Below are 20435 nucleotides of genomic sequence, written 5' to 3'. Positions count from 1 at the left end.
AATGAGCTAAATTTTATCGGTGGAACCAAATGTGCACCGGTAGGATGACTGTGTTTCTGTTTTATTTCTTCACTGCTCCTTCTTTTATAAGATCTTGACTGCTTGTCTTGCACGACACTGCTAACATGAAAAGATTTCTCAAAGCAGGAGCTGAGTCTCTTTGAGAAATAATTTTTCAAAGTCACTATGAATAGTATGATCTAATTTTTCGTAGTAAAACAGTAAATTATTTCATCCTACAAACATGAGATGAGTAACGTCAAAGCACCTGGTAGAATCGAAGTCTCACGAAAAAAATAATGTCGCATCATCATCAAATATCCACTCACGACATTCAACCAGCAATTTGATAAAGAGGTAGCGAATTGCGGAGACAGGGCTTTCATAATATTTCATTCATATGAAATAGAGGCTATGAGTGAATCTTTGCTGCCTGAATCAGCAAGTCCCAAGAGTATAGAGCTGCCTTCAGATGTTATTGAAGCATTATATCGACGCTATTCTCACTTGAATGATAACGTGAGCACTAGTAATTATACGTCCATGTTTTCTAAATTTCGAAGGGTACCATTAATCAATAGACTATTGCCTCGAATGGATGAGAAGACCGTGTATCTAAACCAGCTTCTTCTTGAGCAGAAAACAGCCGTGACGTACAATCAGTGGCATTCTGTGTCGATGAAATTAGACGACTTGCTAGATAACAATTCTTGGAAGGAAGACCCTCATTCAGACGCATATGACTCCAATTTAATCCAGACAAATCTTAATGAGATGAAAAGTGCCAGAGAAGCGAAGGATTTCAAACTACTTTTATATTTAATTCGTACCAAATGGATAAGAAATTTGGGAAACATGGGAGACATAAGTTTATATCGTCATTCACATTTTGGCACAAAAAAATTAATTGAAGAATACATCGATGAATGTATCAGATCGTTAGATTATTTAATTTATGATAAAGAGGTGACTTTGGATGACCATTACTTACTAGGAATGTTAATTCAAACAAGAAAAAATATCGGCAGAACTGCATTAGTGTTATCGGGAGGTAGTACGTTTGGCGTCTTTCATATTGGTGTATTAATTACACTTTTAGAAGCAAATTTACTTCCTAGGATCATCAGCGGTTCTTCTTCAGGATCTATCATCGCCAGTATTATGTGCTGTCATACTAATGACGAAGTTGCAGGATTGCTAGGAATCATTGCTGGGAGACGGTTCAATATTTTCGGAGATGAAAGCAAGAATCTAGACGAAAAAAAGGGGAAACTAAAGAGGGCTCTTGGAAACTTGAGCCATTTCTTAAAATATGGGACATTGTTCGACGTGAATGGTTTGAAGCAAACTATGATTGATTTCGTAGGGGATTTAACTTTTAAGGAAGCATACAATATGACGGGCAAAATCTTAAATATTACTGTTTCACCGGCATCTATTCATGAACAGATTAGACTAATAAACTACTTGACTGCACCCAACTGTCTCGTATGGTCTGTCGTATGTGCTAGTTGCTCTTTACCTGGCGTTTTTCCCTCGACATCTATATATGAAAAGGATCCTAAAACTAACGAAATACACGAATGGAACAATGATACCTCAATCAAATACGTTGATGGGTCAGTTGATAATGATTTGCCGATTATGAGATTACTGGAAATGTTTAATGTGGATAACATTATTGCGGTTCAAGTTAATCCCCATGTTGTACCGATCTTAAGAGCTTCTATTAGTAATATAGGGGGTGAAGTGGAGAATGAATTGAGTAGTAAGTTCAAGTACTTATTAAATAACGTGTATGACTTTTTGACGTGTGAGGTCATTCATTATTTGCAAATTTTAAATGAGATGGATATTTACAAGAATTTCTCTAACAAGATGATTTCAATTTTGTCACAGAGTTACTCTGGAAATATAACAATCTTGCCAGATGTCAAAATATCTGATTTTAAAAATATTCTAGAGAACCCAACTCCTGAGTTCTTGGTAGATTTCATAATTCGTGGAGAGAGAGCTTCGTGGCCAAAAATCACTGTCATAAGAAACCATTGCGGTGTTGAATTTGCCCTTGACAAGGCAATTAGTTTGCTTAGAGGCAGAGTGATTACATCTAAGTCTAAAGAGACTAGAGTGTCTTCGCCACATCATCTCAATGCCGAGAATCAGAATTTATCAAAAAATTCACATTATACGTTAGTAAATTCCCCTGTGTTAAACCTTGAACAGGAAGCTCCTCTACCAAGAACTCCGGAACGGACAACAAATCCAAGCTTATTTGCTCCAAACTTCCAGCGTGTGAATTCAGGGCCTATTAATTCATTCAACAAACAGAAGAGAAATTCGTTGAGTAGTCTGAATCCTGCCACTAGACAAGGAAAAAAAGTACATTTGAGAGGTCGCGGGAAGTCGACCACTTCCTTAGCATCAATGAATGATAGCTCAATACAGAAACTACTTGCACTTTACCCTGAAACAAGATTGAGAGATGAGGATGACCTGGGATATGAAAGTACAGACAAGCCAGTAAACCGCTCGAACACAATATCTGCTCAGATGCTTCAATCGATGCTGCAGCCGAGTGGTATCCGTAAAGCAAAGAGCTCAGGGAATTTTCAAAATAACGACGAAAAAAGTCCTGATAGAGTGAAGTCTGGATTGAAATACCAATCTGAACGTATACCATTTTACAAGAATAATCCATACTTGGAAACAGACGGTAAGGATAAAGCTCAGATTCCCAAAGAAACATTCAATGAACAAGAAGCGAAGAGCCATGCTAATTTTCCAAGTATTTCCCGTAGCAATTCGATGAAATCTAACAGAAGCTCTCATGTTGGGCTCAATAGATTGAAAGACGGATCACTATCCAAGTCTCAAAACGGTTCAGCTTATAATTTGAAAGAATTTAAAGCAGAATTTTTCAAAAGTCTTAATTCACCTGATATTCGAAGACCATTGAAAAATAACCGCAGGGAAAGCTTCGGAAGTTTGAGTTTTAGCCCAATTGATAAAATTGAGCCTGAAGAAGATTCAGAAATTATTAATTATGAACCATACGGTAAGACTAACAGCTCTAATGACCGCGGAGTAAATGCACTCAGTGAGACTTCAAACCAACATAATGTGTCATACGATGATGATGAAGCTGCCACTGAAGTCGAGGATAACATAGCAGCTGAAAAGATTGCATACAAGAAATCGAATGGGGATCCAAACACCAAAGGAAATGAGCATGAAAATGATACTAAGCTGAAGCAGCAGTAAGGAATAGAGAGGAATCAGATACGAAAACCTATTATAACAATAATTATAATGTTCCATGAATGCATTAATTGAATAAAATGCGTATTTATTAAGATCTTCTATTTATCGTGCTCACTCACAAGACTTAGTAATGTGGGCACTAGCATTCCACAAAATGAGCTAATTAGCTCTTTCGTATTCACTCCTGTTTCTGGGTTCCATGTCTCGTCACTCTCACTTGACAGAGGTACTATGGAATTCTCGGAATTCAACACTTCCATCATAACATGAATTACGGCGTAGAGAAAAGTACCCCCACTGAATAGGAAAAGAGCTCCCACAGTGCTGTCGTCATTTGATGTAAAAATTTGAAGAATTATATAGCTCGAAATAGAACTTATAGGAGTCATTAATGAAAACAAAAGCACATGAATTTTGATGATCTTATTCGATATTCCTTCTTTCAATAAGATAGCAGCTAGACTAAATGATGTAGGTAGCTTATGCAATACTATTGTCATGAAAAAGATTAGCCCAAACGTAGATTCTTTCTTCAAGAAAGAGGTTCCTAAGGAAATTCCGTCGACAATAGCATGGAGACTCAATCCGAAAGTTAAAGGAGACCGTAAAAGAGATAAAAACACATCTTTGACGGCATCTGTTTCATCTGCTGTTCTCTCATCGGAGGCTAATTTCCAACTAGAGGTGGAAAGTAAAACAGACACATGATCAATGATATACATTAGCATAAAACCTGTTAATAATGGAAGACCTAAATAAGACGACGAAGTTTCCAGTGCCTTGTTTTTAGATAGTGAAATTTCAAATCCTTCAGGTATTACCATCATCATAGCAGTACCTGCTAATATGCCCATACTAAACATTGATACAAGTTTCCTCTTGTTGGACGAAAGATTGAGCTTTAATGGTAATATGCCAGCCCCAAACGTACCAAATGCCATTACCACTGAACATAATATCAAAGATAAGATATTTGACATGATATAAGATTATTTTATCATGGAAGACTAACACTTGAATTTAGCCATCATATAATAAAGAAGTATTTGCTATATCGCGTCTCTATTTTTAAACCGAATTTATTTATTTTGTATTGGAAAATTTAATACAGACGGGTTCACCTTTCTATTTAGCCATTACACCAAAACTAAGCGTTCATTTTCTCCTTTTCCTTTTATGTCTAATTGACTGTTAGATCATTGGTGAACCAGCTTGGAAAGAAATCTAAAAAAAGATTTTCATTAGATATTCATTAAGAAAGTATCTTATTCTTCTTCTTGGGCATTAGAAATGTTATGATGAGCTAACATGCTCGAGCATGAATTTATAGACGAAAAGCTTAAAAGAGCAATAGAACATTTCAAGTCCAAAAAATATGAACAAGCTCTTGATATTTATAATCAATTGATACAGGAGATTAAGAAGATATCGATTAAAGATGTCAAGCAAATTAGAACTAAATTGTATAAGTTAAGCGAAAGTCCTATTGTAGGACCTTGCGTGCACCCTAGATTAGGATCCGTACTAGATCAAAGAGCGGCTACTTTGGAGAAGATAGGTAAATTAGATGAAGCGCTTCGTGATGGCAAGGAATTAGTCAAAATGGAACCGATAGGATGTAAGGGATATCTCAGGGTTGGTAAAATCCTCACACAATTGAATAGAGACGTTGAGGCGTATAAGAATTATCAAACTGGTCTATACATTATTGACAAGATTGTAAGAAAGCATCAAGTTTCAATACCAGAAAAGCTTTACGATAGCTTGAAGAGTCGATATACTGAATTAAATAGTTTGTTGAAATCAAGAAGAAACAAAAGCAAAACTGAAATTCAAAATTATCCTGATAAGAAGCTTTCCGGTGGCCTTCAGTTTGCTCTAAATGAGATGCTACCATTGAAGAGATTGCTGCACACTGATAGAGAGGGAAAAATAAAGAAACCAAAGAAATCTATAGACCCTATGATGCAGCTTCCCTTAGAGTTGATTGAAACTATTTTTAAACATCTTCCTTTGGCAAATATTTTGATCTGCCAAATTGTGAGCAGGTCCTGGTATTTCGCATTGCTCAGCATACCCTCTTTGTATGATAATGTCAATATCAAGCAAAAGGTTACTTCTCAAGAATTCAGCAACGGTATACAATTCATCAAAAAAATTACCACTTGGAATAGTTCAAAGACACCGAAGTCGCTAAAAATAAGAACAGCATCTAATAGAATCCAGCTAGAGCGAATCATAGAATTGCTTCTAAGGGAGAAAAAATTGAAGTTTAGATCATTAGATGTGATAAATATCGATTTCAGCATTGAATTGCTCTTGAATAAGCTTAATAAATGCGGCTGGAGCTTTTCCGGCTTGTCGAAGATAAAGAACTTGAGGCTTAGTGTCAACAGTTCGGTTCGATATGATAACTTATTTTTTAATATTATGCCTGAATTACAAGCTTTAGAGATCATTATCATTGACAAAAGAATGTCATCTTCGAACAAGGACCTAGTTCCAAAGACAGATAAAGTAGCCTCTGTCAATAGAGATGTATTTGTGCCTAACAAATCCTTGGAGACTTTATCAATAATAAATCATCCACATTTAGTGAGAGAGAAAATTGCCAGCGGTATAAACGAGAACACATATAATCCGTATCCACCCTTTTTGAATAAAAACTTTCCAAACTTGGTTAGTTTGACTGTTGTATCGTTTGATTTTCTTGACATTGAACAAACATTTGGGCATTTCTTGGAGAATTCAAGTCATCTAAAAAGTGTTTATATCGAAAATTGTGATGGCATGTCAGTTGCAAAATTTTGCAATTTGATTAGAAGTTTTGAGCCTAACTTTAAATTGAAAAAGCTCACATTGCGAGAGGTGTCGGGCAATAGAGCTACTAGTTTAACACAATTCGATTTAAATGATCTAGCTCAATTCAATGATCTACAGTACCTTGATTTGTATTCTTCTTCCTTGTCCATATTGGCATTAACAAAGCTACTTAAAATATGCAGCAAGAATCACCATCTCAAAACTTTGCTTATCGGTAAGTCGAATTATGTCTTTTTCAAGAATGACAAGTTTTCCAATAGGATGGCGAAGATAAGTTTATGCGACATCTTGTCTATTATACCTGAGCTATCACACTTATACTTAAATGAGCTTGATTTGGATAATTCCACGATGAAAATATTTTACAGCGATATAATGAATAATATCGGACTAGATAATTGCAGGCTTAAGGTTTTAGACTTGAGCTTTTGCGGCCTGATAGATGGTATTGGACTAATGAATCTCTTCAATTCATACGCTTCGCAATCCAAAAACTTAAACTACCATTCCTTTTTTAAACTCGACACGTTAATCCTTGATGGCGTGGATATCAACAAGGATACTCTTAAAACGCTTTCCAAACGAGGCTACGTAAAGCAAGTCAAAAACGACCCGCTAATGACAAAATGGAAACGTTATGGTATCAATACTTTAGTGCCAGATTTTTAAAACATCTCCTGCACGTAATATTTTTATCAATTTTTTTATTTTTCAATTAACGATGAGCTTATATCTTGTATCAGATTGTTTAGCACATGAGGATTATTGACGATGGTAGTTACAAGAAGTAATTTGAATACTCAGAGTTCACCAAAGAAAATAAAATTCTCTGAAGATGACTTTGAAGAGAATGAAACTCATATTAATACGATAGCTGTAAGCAAGGATCCTGAAAGTGATGTCATTTCCGAAGATTCAGATGAAGCTCCCGAAGAGGAATCAACGACTACGACGAGAGAACAAGTAATAGCAAAGCAGAAGGAGGAATCACAGAGGCAGACAGAATTGAAGCAATTAGAAAAAGAGAAGAGAAGGAAAAGGGATGAGCAATACAGGCAGCAACAGGAAGAGAAAAAAAAGAAAGAGCAAGAAAAATCAGAAGCCTTACCACAATTCTTGCCAGATGATGTTTTCGAAACATTGAATGATTCAATAGCTTCAGATCAGGAGAGAAAAATGCATTTAACTTTGAGTGATTTTGAAAAGTTGGATCAAAAATTATTGAATTCGCAACTTAAGGAGGAAAAATTACGGAAAATAAGGAATTCAAAGAAGCAGAGTATCAAAAAGGGCCCAGTGAATGTTGCAGTACACTCCTTCAATACATCCGGAAAAATTAAGGTTCCTCCCGCCGAGTCAAAGGTCACGAATTCGAAAAACAAATGGCTCAAAAGGAAAGCATTGAATAAGAAGTAAGAATACTTGCTTTTCTGCAACGAAATCAGCATTTATTTGATATGCTCTAGACTGGCTTCTAGCATTAAGAGCACATTTGATATAACTTTAAAAAAAGTCTACATCTTTAGAACGAATATATATATAATATGTAAAATAATACAGTCATGTCGGTTTAGGACTCCAAAATGTTCCCATCATTAATGAAAAAGCATAACATTAGTTAGAAGTATTCCGATTTACACCTATTCTATCATCTCTGGTTTGACCAACTGCTTGAGGTAAAATTGTTCCAAGCATGCCTTTGGTGTCCTTAAAGTCATGATTTGAATCATTCACTTGCTCTTGCAATATCAGGTTACTTTTCTCTTGCGATTCTTTAGATTCTTCCTTTTGCTTCTCTAAGCTGTCATCATATTCTAGAATGTCTTCCGGGGTCAACTTGATTGTTGTTGCTGGTCTTCGCAACATTATGAACGTATTCAATGTGCAATAAAGCAATCGGACTTATAACAAAATTCGTAAAGGTATAAGGTATAAGTATTTACCTTTTCAGAATCAGGTTTTCAACACTAAGGGAATAAATGGATCGCTGAAAGGATTGATAACGTAATTTTAGTATAGATAGTAAAATAATCAACCACGTAAAAGAATGATCTCTCATATACAGGAAGTAGCCTCTACCGACATGTTTTGGCGACAGCTCGCTGATGAGCAATAAAACAGCTGCATGTACACAATTAGCCTGATTAGTAGGGATTGATTTCACAGAAGTTATATTCCTCTTCTACAATCATTACCGCTAGGTGTCTGCTTGTTGGGTTATAATACTTTCCAAAAGTGATTTACATGAATAGAAATCAGTAAAAGCATAAAATCATTATAAAATATGTATACAATCAATTAAAGAGGAGAAAATATATTGTCATAACATGGGCTGGCTTTATTAACTACATTTGAAGTTAAAAAAAAATTTTCTACAGTACTGCCCAAACTGTGTGATCATCCTTTTCCCATCGCTTTTCACACTAAGCTACTCTTGGGTGTCTATATTTGCATTCAATGTAAATCCTTATAACGGGTTTTGAGACAGTATGGACACATCATATGATTACATCTGCTGCATGTAAATCTTGTCGGTACATCCAAAATTACGGTGTCTTTGCTATTATAACTATTATCGTGATGATTATGTTGATTATTATCGTGATAATTATGATGATTATGATGCTGGTGATGCTGGTGATATTCTTCTTCGCGACCATTAGGATTCGTCTGGCATCGGCCATCTGTGATTCCAGGTGCTTCATAGGACGAAATGGACGTCAGTGGGGACGTGAGAGAAGACATCATCGACAGCCTAGCGTTGTATCTACGCTCACTATCACCGGCTTCATATTTGTAACCAGTGTCTCCTTCACTCCACCATTCACTTCTGTCTTCATTTACATTTGAATATGTGAGCTGACTATAGTACTTCAAATTGGTCATTAATGCCTCCCGTTCAAGGTCCTCAACCTGTTTGTACATGATAGTTCCGTAACTCTTTCCGCAAGAACAGCAATACCACTGACATATTTTGTTACCTTGTGCGCCTTGGTCGCCAGGAGTTACAGCTTGACTACTTTCTTCATAGCTTGCCATCTCAGCTACGCTCAGCAGAGCACCTCTAACTGACAATTCCGCCGCACAGAGTCTGAAGTGACGGCCTCCAATATGTTAAACAATTATGATATACGTAATAATACAGTAATTGCTAAGGATAACAACAAAGCAATGAAATAGCCACGAAAATATGATTGTAGAAAAATCGACGCCAATATTAATATATTCAATGCTAACTATGGGGTCTATATATACAGCTTTCTAGCAACTAGAGTCACCTAGTGCACATACGTATCTACGATACTAAAGGCAGAATCTAGATCGTCGCTCCGCTATATAAGGTATGGAAACCTAAAAGACGCCCTTAAATCATCTCGGTCCCTCGCCGTATGAGGTAAGCGCATCAGAGACTGCAGTAATCGCCACCAAAATAAAAGAGTCTAGTGCGCCAACATGCTTTGTGTGACAATACCTATCAGTGCAACCGATTATGACTTTGCTAGCTTAGGTCATTAAGCAATTTTTATTATAAGAAGATTACGTAGAAAGTAGAGCAGGCATGTCATGAGGCAGACAGTGCTTCATCATTCCGTAGCGACACTTTAAGGTTGCAAGCAGAAAGACATACAACGAAACAAATCCGTAACAATATACCGATCTAGCCGCATGCCTGCTGCTTAAAGAAAACCTCAGAATCTAGACTCGGCACTCTCGCTTGCCTTCAAGCGGGGCCAGGTATGTTGGTTTTGTCGGTAATAAAACGAGCGTTAATAAGCGCTATGAGTCTTTAATAAGCGTAAGCAGGATGGAAGCAGGGGCTGAGGCAGGGCGCGGGTGGCTTGATTTCATAAGTGATCTTGTAGACGGTATGAGGGGCGGAAGGGGAATGTATAAGGAAGAATGTTTTTGTAGGCTTTTGGTCCGCAGCAAAGTTTTATTTCTCACTAAGCTCAGCCAGTGCCGCTTTATTTACAATAGAATTACCAGTCGATACATCTATGACTCGATCAAATAGAGTGCTAGGTAAAATTCCGTTCAACCCACGCGTAAGAACGACTCCATTAGCACTCTTGTAGAATGTAATACCTTTATCAAAACAATCATCAATGTTCAAATAAATCAATACATTACAGTTCTTCCGTATTCCGGAAACGTTTGACTCACATGATGCAAAATGAATATGATTGCGTCCCATTCTGCTGAGTCCTTCATTCATGATAGAGGGAAGCTTAGCCTTGTAAGTTCCATGGAAAACCTCACGTGGCATTTCTTCTCTGGTGAGAGAACGAAGATTCGCTTCGCTGACACTTTCAATCGAATGTCCCTGAGTAGCACATATATACTCTATACCATTTCTGTTGACTATGCTAAAGCGTTGTTTATCGTTTCCTCTGACAATTCTGTGAATATCTTCGACAGTGACTCGATGTGTCTTAATGCGATTGTGACTCAAGATATCTTGAATCTTAATGTATCCCTCTTCGTCTATATTCAATTTTTCTTTAATGGCGCCATGTCTGAGTAAGTATGAAAGTGCTTTAGATATCTGTACATCTCTCTTAGATGGGTCTGGTGCAGACATGGAGTATAAAATGGAGAAAAATTAGCGAGATGTAAATTCTAAATTTTTTTAAAAAACTTTATGTTCCCGCAATGCGCTTAAGGTACGCCAGCGACGTGGTCAAGTTCAGACTCTGACCGTTACGATTCATTGCTTACCTCATAAATTCAATAGTTGCATGATTAAGTTTCTAAAATTTTGATATAAGGCTTTATTTTAGTTGTTGAGACCATCCAGGGCCCGCTGTATATTATTAACTAATCCTATTTACAACGTCTTCTTCACCTTTTGGGCTACCTGCGGTCTCACTTTCTAACATCACTACATTTTTTGACCTTTGTGCCCGCTAAAGAGCCCATCTTGGCTCTGTGTGATTCTTTAACACTTTCATTATCACCCAACTCGGTTTTCTCATGGAAGTTCAAAAAATATTTACCATCCTGCTGCTGCTCTCCCTGAACAATATTCTGTACCAAGAACTTGCTCACTTCATTCATTTTGTCTATAGCGTCCTTGATTTCAGCTTCATCTTCAAGTTTTCTATTTTGTTCAAATCCTTCTCTAATCTTTATTTTGGCAGCCGACAAGACGGGCACATCACCGTGAAATGCTAACTTTGCAGCTCTCAAAGCAGTCCTATAAGAATTCAAAGCAGTTGACATGATAAATATCTTTTGACTTTTACGTCTTGTATCGATCCAAAAGCTTTATTTTGTACGCTGTTTCTATTTGACAAAAAAACATTTTTGTTTTTTTCAATATCGCGAGTCCCATCTCTATATTGTACACTACTCCATAAACTAACTATAACACTAACTTTTCGAGAGAATACGTAGGTGTATGCTTGTAAACACTCGCATTTGTGCTCTGGTGGTCAATCAACTTCTTCGACGAGGTGTTATTTAAGAATAATATTGAATCAAGTTGCTGCAACTGATGCTCATTAGCTGACACAATGTCAGCGGACTTCTTCTTTTTAGATTTTGACAGTTTCTTTTTCATGGGCTCATTAATGAGCAAGGCTTGATTTGCGAGGGTCAAATTGAAATTATTAGTTGCCAAAGTATTTAGTTTCAAGTCAATTAAACCCTCTAATTTATTAACAGTATCAATCGACCAATTAAATAAACCTCCTGCGTCAATCACCGATTCAATTATGCACCAGCTATTGCTAGTATTAGCCAGCACTAAACTATTTAATATGGCTTCCAAGTTAACTTCTCCACGCTTGTGCATCAAATCTTTAAACGCCAATGTGATCTCTTTAACTGAAAAGTCATTTACTAATCTACCCAAAAGGTCTTCAAAAATTTTGTCGTCCGTAGGAGCCATGACAAATTGGCATAATAAATCCTCCAAGGGAATTCCAGGACAGGTGAGAATCGCTTGTCTGAGTAATGTTTGACAATCTAAGCTATGGAACACTTCCAATAAGCCATTTACCCACATTGTTGGAAATAGAGGACATGTCAACAAATATATTAAAGAATGCTCTGGTAAAAAGTCTTCATCTTTGGGTTTGACCTTACCCTCGTTGGAAGTAAATATCAACAGAAGAATCTCTGAAATAAATGCAGGATCAACAACTCTATCGTTTTCAAGGTCAAAAACTTGAAACTTATATTCCACAGTCTTCTTTGATTTATTTTTATTTAACGAAGTATTGATTTTGGACCAAGATTCACCTTTTAAGTATGGTGTGACAATTCTTTCCCATTTACTCAAATTCTTGACTTTTCTAATATTTTCTAAATTACCTAGGATTTCGTTAACTTCTTTCGTCAAATTTATCGCTTCGTCTTCGAAATTATCGTCTAATAAGTTAGGAAGCCCTTTCACATGAGTTGAATCCTTCTCAATGCTTTTACCCAAACATTCGCTCAATTTATTTAATCCAACATCAACATTGATAATATTCAACGAAACATCCAAGTCAGGTTGTTCCAAGTAAATTGCAATCGTTCTGCTCGAATTCATGGAATTACCATTTACTGAAACTGCGTCTTTCAAACAAGCATCTCCTTGACCATAGAAAGAGCCCAAACAGCATTCGAATTTGAAATTTATCAAATGAATAGAGGAACCTGCTGATAATAGTACTCTATCAGCGCTCGGAGCAAATATATAGGTATTCTGCGAGTCCAAATAATTTTCAATACTTATAGACTTCTGTACTTGAAATCCATTAAAAGCCACAGCAGACAAAATCTTTTTTTCACTATCAAGCACATACACATATCTGGAGTTGTAAGCAAACATTCCTGGTTTATATGCTTTTAATGGAGTTCCTTTACGGTCTAAGTGACCCGAATCGATTTCTATGTATTCTTTAGCATCAAGTGAAATTAATTTAAATGTGATATGTATTTTGCTCTTTGTAATTATCAACAATAAATCTTCTTCGCTTTTGAATTCTCGTTTTGAAATGAATTTATAGTACAATGTGTCTTCCCTGTTGATAAATGCATTTTTTAAAAAGCTTCCATTCTCGTAGTCAAACAAGTCAATAGAGCCATTTTCGTATAGCACAATTAAATCGGACCCATGAAACTTAACACCAATGACGTTATATTTAACCTGGATTCTATGCTCAGTGGTCTTTTCGTCTGACTTATGGACAATCAAAACGCTCTTCCGTCCACGGTCTGCGATTCCAGCGGCATAGATTTTGGAGCCATCGTCGAGCTCAAGAGTATTCAAGCATAGTATTAAGCATGTTGGAGGTAGTGAAAATGACCACACTAGTTTTGGACTTGGCTTCAATATATATGATGAAATAGATGACCTTGAAATTCCAATCTCTAAATGGCTCGTATTAGGAGAAGATATGGGCAGGATGACTACCTTTTGTGATAGTTCCAAGTCAGAAACTCTAGGAACTGTCAATAAAGCATACGGATCAGTCAATGATGGTGCCATGATTGGTTCAATCAAACTTTTCATGATGAACTTGATTGAAGCTCATTGGCATCGCTAAATTTTTCAAGAGGTACAGCTTACGTAATCATAAAAGTTAATTATATAATCAGTTTTTGACATATTGATACTGTCTTTATTCTCCCTGCTTTTTTGACTTCGCTGAAGCTCACCTAGTAAATATATGATTTCCATCAAGAGTGAGAGAAGGACAACATATGAACTACTTGTTAGGCAATAAAATATGAGTTCCGAACAATAATTCGCATACATTAATCGCTCTCCTGAGCTACCTCCTATTTCTTGTCTCATCTTCGGCGAGTGTTGTCCCCCCCTTGCCCCTTACTTGTCTTTAATGAAGGATAAAGCTTATTTGGGCTAAGTTTGGATAAAAATAATAGTGAGATTTATTTATTTATTCTAATGTACATTTCAAATATAAATTCTATCAAGTTGGAACGCTATCAAAAGCAAACTCTAATAAATATATTTCTTAATTTCAAGGGATAAATTTTCTTGTTAATAGCAGAAAGAGTAATTCAAGACGGACGGTGCTGACTTACTTAAACAGCTTGCAAAAACTCATCGTTTGCATAGTGATAATCAGATACCACAACCTTGAATTCCTCGGTTTCCTTATTAAATGATTCAATCTTAAATGAGGATAAGTCGTCAACGACAATATCTGCACCGGCTTTCCTAACCTTCTCAGGGTCGTAAGTTGAGCAAATACCAACAATCATTGCACCGGCACCCTTACCAGCCGATATACCAGCTGGAGCGTCCTCGAAGACAACGACCTTTTTGTGAGCTGCACCAGCACCTACTCTATCTCTTGCGGCCTGATAACCTTGTGGGTGTGGCTTACCCTTGCTAACAGCTTCTGCTGTTATGAATGTATCGGGTTTGTCAATGGTCAACAATTTCAACCATTTTGAAGCTAATGGTAAGGTACCAGAAGTGACGATAGCCCATCTTTGATGTCCATCATGAGTCTCGTTCTTTGAGAATTTATCGAAAGACTTGACTAATTCAACAGCACCTGGAATCGGTTTAGCGTACTGTCCAAATGAGTCAGGAATAGAACCTTCCCATTCAGTGACTTGCTTCTCGTCAGCATCTTCTGGAGACCATTTTGCGATAACATCAAAAGTACGGCATCCATGGGATGTTCTGATAATTTCATCAGGGTTAACATGAGGTCTGGTTTTACCAAAATCTCTCCAGAATTCAGAGATAGCACCAGTTGAGTTAACCAAGGTACCATCACAATCGAATAAAGCAGCGTGAACGTAAAATACAGCGGGTTTCTTGTGTACTGTCATCTTTAAAGTTATTTAGTTTGTATGTGTTGAAGTCTTAATATGCAAATTTGTAAGGTCGATTTCTTATCAGCCTTGCCTCGAATATATTCAGCTGTATGCTATGGAAATATAATCCTAAACTTGGACTTAAGCACAAAGGAAATTGTCTCTATTTATACTGCTTCTATCACATACGTTAAAAGAAATGTGGTTGTGATAATCTTTTACAGACGTCACAAAAATGCGACCGGATAAAAAAAAGAAACGACCAAATATTATGGTTTGCAGTAAACGGGTAGCGAAAAGGAGGCATACAGTATGAATGCACATTTCGTTTCTAGCCATTTCTGTTTTCCAGATACGACCCGTGTTTTTCCTAGTTTAAGACTGCACTTCCATTTGTGATAAAGTTAATGAGAGCATTGTCGTGAGTGCGATACTTTATCGCAGCCAAATAATCCTACGATTGCGAAACAAATTAACATTGAGGTTCAGCTCAAATAAAAAAGTTACATGGGTATATCATGGCTTACAGCTGGACGTTTCGTAATTGTTCCTAGACACTGGTTTACTCTTTTCTAGCGCTCTCGCCAAGTGTAAATGAATTACGCTTAACCATGAATACAAAAGGGGCCGAGATGATTACATCATAGTGATGTATTTGACCGGATATGTTGCTTCAAACCGCATACCGAGGATCCGACCTTACCATGTATTACTATCCCATTGGTCCGCAAGACTTGGTGACCACGTCAGAACAAGCAGGCCAAAACTAGTTGGACGTAAGTAATTTTGGTCGATTGGCCAATTGCGACTTGGTTATCATTCTGAATTTGGTCGAAAATAATCTTTGGTTTCTTGTTATAACTTCGGACCGGAATGCACCGGTTTGCAGCTAACGTTTTGATCTGACAATTATATCAATTATTAATCGCTCCTTAATTTTGATGCATACAGGAAATGACCGGTAAGATAGGGAGGACAGTTAACGTTAGTGGCCCCTCTGTCGTGCTCCACCAGAGGTTAAGCGGTAGATATCGGAATGTGTCGCTAGCTGGTGAAGTGGTTTTCGTGGAACGCCAGATATGGTATAGCGAGCGATAAGGCTGCGTATCGCGAAGTTTTAAACAGAAAAGGGTCTTACTGATAAAGGCTACCTAGCTAAAACATAAGTAATGTATGATAATTTCGAACATTCAGTATGTGAAGAATCATCTTTGTTCCTAAAAATTTCAATGCCTTGAAGAAAGAACCGGTTTGGAGAGAATGTAGAGAATGAACAAGCAAAGAGTACCTGGACGCTTGTCTTGGCTCTTTTAATTAAGATTTGAAACGTTTTCCCGACATGCCAGAATTTAGAAGACGGATATCAAGTAATTTAAGAAAATGTCGATCCTGTTCTGGCCCAGCCCCTATGCAACAGACGACCTAATTGGCGTATTGGATTACCGGTTAGCTGAAAATTTTTCCAGCTCTGGGAATGGGAATAAGTAAAAAGAAAAGTAAGTATGTCGATGTTTATTATTCCGTATTACGGTTCTATCGACCGGTCCCGGAAGTGCTTTTCTTTTTTAATTGTTTTTGCGTAACGATCACCATGTCTAGAGATTAAAGATAGAAGTATCAAGCTATATAATAGAACTAAAACTAGATAAACAAAAATAGAGATATTAATGCACATATATGAGCCAAAATTTTAGTACGTGCAGCCGATTGTTTAATGAACTGAAACTTTGTAGAAATAAACAGAGCTTATTGATCAACTTTTTACTTTTCAATTCAATTATTCGAAGAACATTGTAATTTAAAAATGGTTTATTATTAAATTTCAGGGGCTTGAATACCAAATCTCATGCAGTATTCCTTTGTCTGATTGTTGTCCCAATATTGTAAGGGAATATTTTTTTCAACTGAAGTTGGGGCAACCACTTCAAAGTTTTTAGGGACTTGTAAGCTACCACTTAATCTCTTACATTCATAATTGACTTCTTTCTCTAGCTCTTGAACCAATTCCAGATTCTTGGGATCATATAGATCCTGAATAACCAGCTTATCAAATACTGGAGAGTATTTTTCGATTATCTTGTTTGCAGCCACGGCTCTCTCATCATAATACAATTCTGTCGAATTTATGTCTGAATTTGTTTCGATCTCTATAACTTGTATAAAAGAACGACGTGGCAAGCATTTATCTAAAGCCAAAAAATAAGTTGATCTGGTTCTCAATCGCTTGGACCAATGATTATTGTCTTTCATTGGCCGTTTTGAAGACAGAGGAGTAATGTTCATATCCATATCCATATCCATATCGATTTCAATGTGATCACTATCTACTTCTCTTTCTGTACTAGAAAGTTTTACTCTCTCACTTTCTTTATTATCAGCATCATTCTCTGCTCGATGAGATATGTTCGCTTCAAACTTGACATGCAAATGAGCAGAAAACCAATATCGTGGCCGCAATTTATAGAGTAGAAGTCTATTCAAAGGGCTCCCTAAAGATCCACTCTCAATGTCTGCTCTGAAGTGCTTTTTCTTCTTAAGTAGAGATTTGACGTCTCCAGAATGCTCAATCCCACTGGGCCAGTCATGCGATAACACAATATCCAAGTTCTTCATTAAATATAGCTTGACAAAACTTTTAGGCTTGACATGATAAACTGACCGAATCGTTTTTTCATTATAAGGTAGCCTTTCAGACGAACTATGAAAGAACGAATACCTATTATAAATGCCACTGATTCCTCCAATTAATATTCCTTTATATGAAACGCAGCCAAACTCCCCAAGATAATATATATTCGGCGCTATCCAGCCTCCAAACTTTAATTCTTGTAAATAGGAAGAACATTCATGATTACCACCAATAAAAATGGTTAAGATTGGTGCCTTTTTTTCGCCCTTATAATATTTGTGAAAATCTCCAAGTCTCTTATATTTAGCAGGGACGTTTATGGTTTTTAAGTCAGTCTCGTTTCGTAATGCTTGAAAATCACCGCAAATTAAAAGTAATTCTATTTCTAATGGCAAGGTACTATAAATAGCATCTAATTCGCCATGACAGCACCCTTCAACGGCAATTTTTATTAATTGCATATTCTCATCAACTATTAAATGATTTTTCATTTTATTTTTTTTTGGGGTTTCCACCCCCATCAAGTTCTGCAAATGCTCATGTATCCATGTACAACTATAACTTTACTTTCAAAAAACAAGTTGATATAACCTATATAAAGTCTATATATTCCATACAGATATATACTGCAAAGTAAATTTTGAGCTGATTTCGCAACTGAAGCATCAAAAACACTTAAAATTTATATACATTTTCCTTCGTGTATCCTAATTCAGCTAAAATACCAGTAACTTCACCCTGATCAGATGGGGAATTTTTGACACCCGAGAGAGCTTTATAAAATGGAGGAGGGCCGCACACAAAAATCTTAGTGTCTTTGGATGGTCCAGGCAAGTGTGACTCCAAAAACTCCTTGCCAATATATCCAACCTCGCCGTTCCACGCACTGGACTTTGCTTTATCGACAAAGTAAGTGATATCTACTTGGTCTTTATGCTTTTCCCTAAGATCGTCAAGCTCCTTCTTGATTAAAATATCATCTTCAGACAAGTTAGCGTAGTATAAACTAACTTTTGTCTTATCTTCAGGATTTTTGGCGATTTCATGGATCAATTGATACAAGGGTGTGATACCAGTTCCTCCACCTAACAATGTGATAGCTTTGTATTGATTAGGTTCCCACTTCCACTTAACAATTGGCCCTTTGAAAGATACTGTATCGTTTTCTTTCAAACCGTGTAAATGGGTTGACATCTTACCGTTTTCATATTTCTTAATAACAAAGTCAATGGTTCCCTTTTGATCTGGATCAGAGACCGGGGTATAGGGTCTGATGACATTATTACCTTTAGCAGTCACAAATTTGGTCATCAAACATGAGGCAACGACCAATCCCGAAACATCGTCTTTATTTAACAATTCAAATACGAAATGATCAGTGTTGTGGTTAAGCTCAATCTTCTTAATCAATTTCAAATCAACCCATTCATCATTACCTTTGAAAGTTTTCGATACTTCATTCGAAATGGTCAAAGTTGAAAAGTGATAAGCCAATCCAATTGAAGAGGCTGTGGCAATAATTGGAACGAAATATTTCGGTTGTGACAAGTGGCGAATAAATGACATGTTCACTAAACTCATAAATATGAATATATGAGAAAGAAAACCTTGTGCCGGCGACAACTTCGGGTGAGACTTGCTCTTTATATGTTTTAACTGTGGATACTCTGCATGCAGGCACATTTACTAATAATGTAATTGGTTGCTGTCATTAAAGACTCGAGCGCCGGGACAAGAGATATAAGTAAAGATCTTAGTGAACGAAAGTTAAGCCTTTGAGCTAGAAGGAAGTCTCTTCAAATATGTTAAAGGGAAAGACGCAAAAAGAATTACTTCAATTGTCGAAGCAAATCGTACAACCTTTGTTGCCTACATTTCATAAAGGGCAAGCCGGAAAAATTGCAGTAATTGGGGGATCAGAGGATTATACTGGTGCTCCATTCTTTTCATGTCACTCTGCTGCTTTAATTGGTAGTGATATGAATCATATCGTCTGCGAAAAACTAGCAGCTCCGGTTATTAAGCTGTATAGCCCTGATTTGATGGTTCATCCTTATCTTTATCAGTTGACAAATCCAGAGATTGCATCTATCTTGACCGATGCAGAGATCGACGAAATGCTTAAGTTATCTCCAGACGATTTGTTGAAGCAAAAGAATCCTAAATTGAATGGAATAATAGATGACAAGGTGATGCCGAAAGTAACCCTGTTATTGAATCGTATAGATTTAGTGATTATCGGTCCTGGCTTTGGAAGAGATCCATTAATGATGAAATCGCTTATTAGAATAATTGAGGAATTAAGAGTTCTAAACAAACCAATGATACTTGATGCAGATTCTCTATTCTTGCTATCGCTCAAACCTCTGTTGATTCAGAACTATTCAAATGCAATTATCACTCCAAATGTGGTAGAGTTTGACAGATTAGCTAAAGCATTTAACATTAAGAACTCTATATCAGAGACTGACCTTGAAAAGCTACTCAAAGCTACTACTGAGCTTTCCAAAAAGCTAGGCGACGTCGTTATTGTCAGAAAAGGAGCTCAAGATTTAATAGTGAAACTGGACCAGTATCTTGTAAGTGATTTGGCAGGTTCATGGAAACGAGTTGGAGGTCAAGGTGACACCCTTACTGGTACTTTAGCAGCCATGGTAAATTGGTCCAACAACTATGACACCGATCTTTGGGAAATTAAAGATAAAAAGTTTAGTCCTGAAGAATCTACATTATTGGCCTGTTTCGCAGCCTCGGCTATTGTTAAGATGTCAAGTTTGAAGGCTTTTAAAAAGTATGGAAGATCAATGCAAACTTCCAATCTACATGAATTCTTGAATGAATCATATAATGACGTTTATGAAACCGGTGATTTTGTAAAGCTTTTGAAACTATAAAACTTTCTTTTATATATATATGTATGTATGTATTCATG

The 20435-nt window shown here is 36.7% G+C and overlaps 13 protein-coding genes across 13 annotated transcripts; 4 read left to right on the top strand and 9 right to left on the bottom strand.

Annotated features, from left to right (window-relative positions):
- Positions 1–414: 414 nt before the first annotated feature.
- On the top strand, positions 415–3264 carry PRCAT00002305001 (uncharacterized protein; the record flags this gene model as incomplete). The annotated part of the gene is made up of 1 exon (XM_062952157.1): positions 415–3264. The coding sequence occupies one exon, from the start codon at positions 415–417 to the stop codon at positions 3262–3264; it is 2850 nt and encodes a 949-aa protein (XP_062809087.1).
- A 98-nt stretch (positions 3265–3362) lies between these two features.
- Positions 3363–4244, bottom strand: PRCAT00002304001 (Mn(2+) transporter; the record flags this gene model as incomplete). Its single annotated transcript, XM_062952156.1, has 1 exon — positions 3363–4244. The coding sequence occupies one exon, from the start codon at positions 4242–4244 to the stop codon at positions 3363–3365; it is 882 nt and encodes a 293-aa protein (XP_062809086.1).
- A 328-nt stretch (positions 4245–4572) lies between these two features.
- Positions 4573–6756, top strand: PRCAT00002303001 (DNA-binding SCF ubiquitin ligase subunit; the record flags this gene model as incomplete). The annotated part of the gene is made up of 1 exon (XM_062952154.1): positions 4573–6756. The coding sequence occupies one exon, from the start codon at positions 4573–4575 to the stop codon at positions 6754–6756; it is 2184 nt and encodes a 727-aa protein (XP_062809085.1).
- Positions 6757–6858: 102 nt separating this feature from the next.
- BUD21 (Bud21p) lies at positions 6859–7503 on the top strand (the record flags this gene model as incomplete). Its single annotated transcript, XM_062952153.1, has 1 exon — positions 6859–7503. One exon carries the CDS (start codon positions 6859–6861, stop codon positions 7501–7503), a length of 645 nt encoding a protein of 214 aa, XP_062809084.1.
- Positions 7504–7701: 198 nt separating this feature from the next.
- PRCAT00002301001 (uncharacterized protein) lies at positions 7702–7953 on the bottom strand (the record flags this gene model as incomplete). The annotated part of the gene is made up of 1 exon (XM_062952152.1): positions 7702–7953. One exon carries the CDS (start codon positions 7951–7953, stop codon positions 7702–7704), a length of 252 nt encoding a protein of 83 aa, XP_062809083.1.
- Positions 7954–8541: 588 nt separating this feature from the next.
- Positions 8542–9126, bottom strand: PRCAT00002300001 (uncharacterized protein; the record flags this gene model as incomplete). Its single annotated transcript, XM_062952151.1, has 1 exon — positions 8542–9126. The coding sequence occupies one exon, from the start codon at positions 9124–9126 to the stop codon at positions 8542–8544; it is 585 nt and encodes a 194-aa protein (XP_062809082.1).
- Positions 9127–10021: 895 nt separating this feature from the next.
- On the bottom strand, positions 10022–10669 carry TPT1 (tRNA 2'-phosphotransferase; the record flags this gene model as incomplete). The annotated part of the gene is made up of 1 exon (XM_062952150.1): positions 10022–10669. One exon carries the CDS (start codon positions 10667–10669, stop codon positions 10022–10024), a length of 648 nt encoding a protein of 215 aa, XP_062809081.1.
- Positions 10670–10953: 284 nt separating this feature from the next.
- PRCAT00002298001 (uncharacterized protein) lies at positions 10954–11310 on the bottom strand (the record flags this gene model as incomplete). Its single annotated transcript, XM_062952149.1, has 1 exon — positions 10954–11310. One exon carries the CDS (start codon positions 11308–11310, stop codon positions 10954–10956), a length of 357 nt encoding a protein of 118 aa, XP_062809080.1.
- Positions 11311–11452: 142 nt separating this feature from the next.
- Positions 11453–13567, bottom strand: UTP8 (Utp8p; the record flags this gene model as incomplete). Its single annotated transcript, XM_062952148.1, has 1 exon — positions 11453–13567. One exon carries the CDS (start codon positions 13565–13567, stop codon positions 11453–11455), a length of 2115 nt encoding a protein of 704 aa, XP_062809079.1.
- Positions 13568–14127: 560 nt separating this feature from the next.
- RHR2 (glycerol-1-phosphatase) lies at positions 14128–14889 on the bottom strand (the record flags this gene model as incomplete). The annotated part of the gene is made up of 1 exon (XM_062952147.1): positions 14128–14889. One exon carries the CDS (start codon positions 14887–14889, stop codon positions 14128–14130), a length of 762 nt encoding a protein of 253 aa, XP_062809078.1.
- A 1800-nt stretch (positions 14890–16689) lies between these two features.
- Positions 16690–17994, bottom strand: DBR1 (RNA lariat debranching enzyme; the record flags this gene model as incomplete). Its single annotated transcript, XM_062952146.1, has 1 exon — positions 16690–17994. The coding sequence occupies one exon, from the start codon at positions 17992–17994 to the stop codon at positions 16690–16692; it is 1305 nt and encodes a 434-aa protein (XP_062809077.1).
- A 184-nt stretch (positions 17995–18178) lies between these two features.
- MCR1 (cytochrome-b5 reductase) lies at positions 18179–19084 on the bottom strand (the record flags this gene model as incomplete). Its single annotated transcript, XM_062952145.1, has 1 exon — positions 18179–19084. One exon carries the CDS (start codon positions 19082–19084, stop codon positions 18179–18181), a length of 906 nt encoding a protein of 301 aa, XP_062809076.1.
- A 221-nt stretch (positions 19085–19305) lies between these two features.
- On the top strand, positions 19306–20397 carry PRCAT00002293001 (NADHX dehydratase; the record flags this gene model as incomplete). Its single annotated transcript, XM_062952143.1, has 1 exon — positions 19306–20397. The coding sequence occupies one exon, from the start codon at positions 19306–19308 to the stop codon at positions 20395–20397; it is 1092 nt and encodes a 363-aa protein (XP_062809075.1).
- Between the last annotated feature and the right edge of the window lie 38 nt (positions 20398–20435).

This window comes from Priceomyces carsonii (genome assembly GCF_900007245.1).
Source record: "Priceomyces carsonii strain CBS4050 genome assembly, scaffold: Debaryomyces_carsonii_scaffold_2, whole genome shotgun sequence".
Classification (NCBI taxonomy): domain Eukaryota; kingdom Fungi; phylum Ascomycota; class Pichiomycetes; order Serinales; family Debaryomycetaceae; genus Priceomyces; species Priceomyces carsonii.
This window is presented reverse-complemented; position numbering and strand designations above follow the sequence as displayed.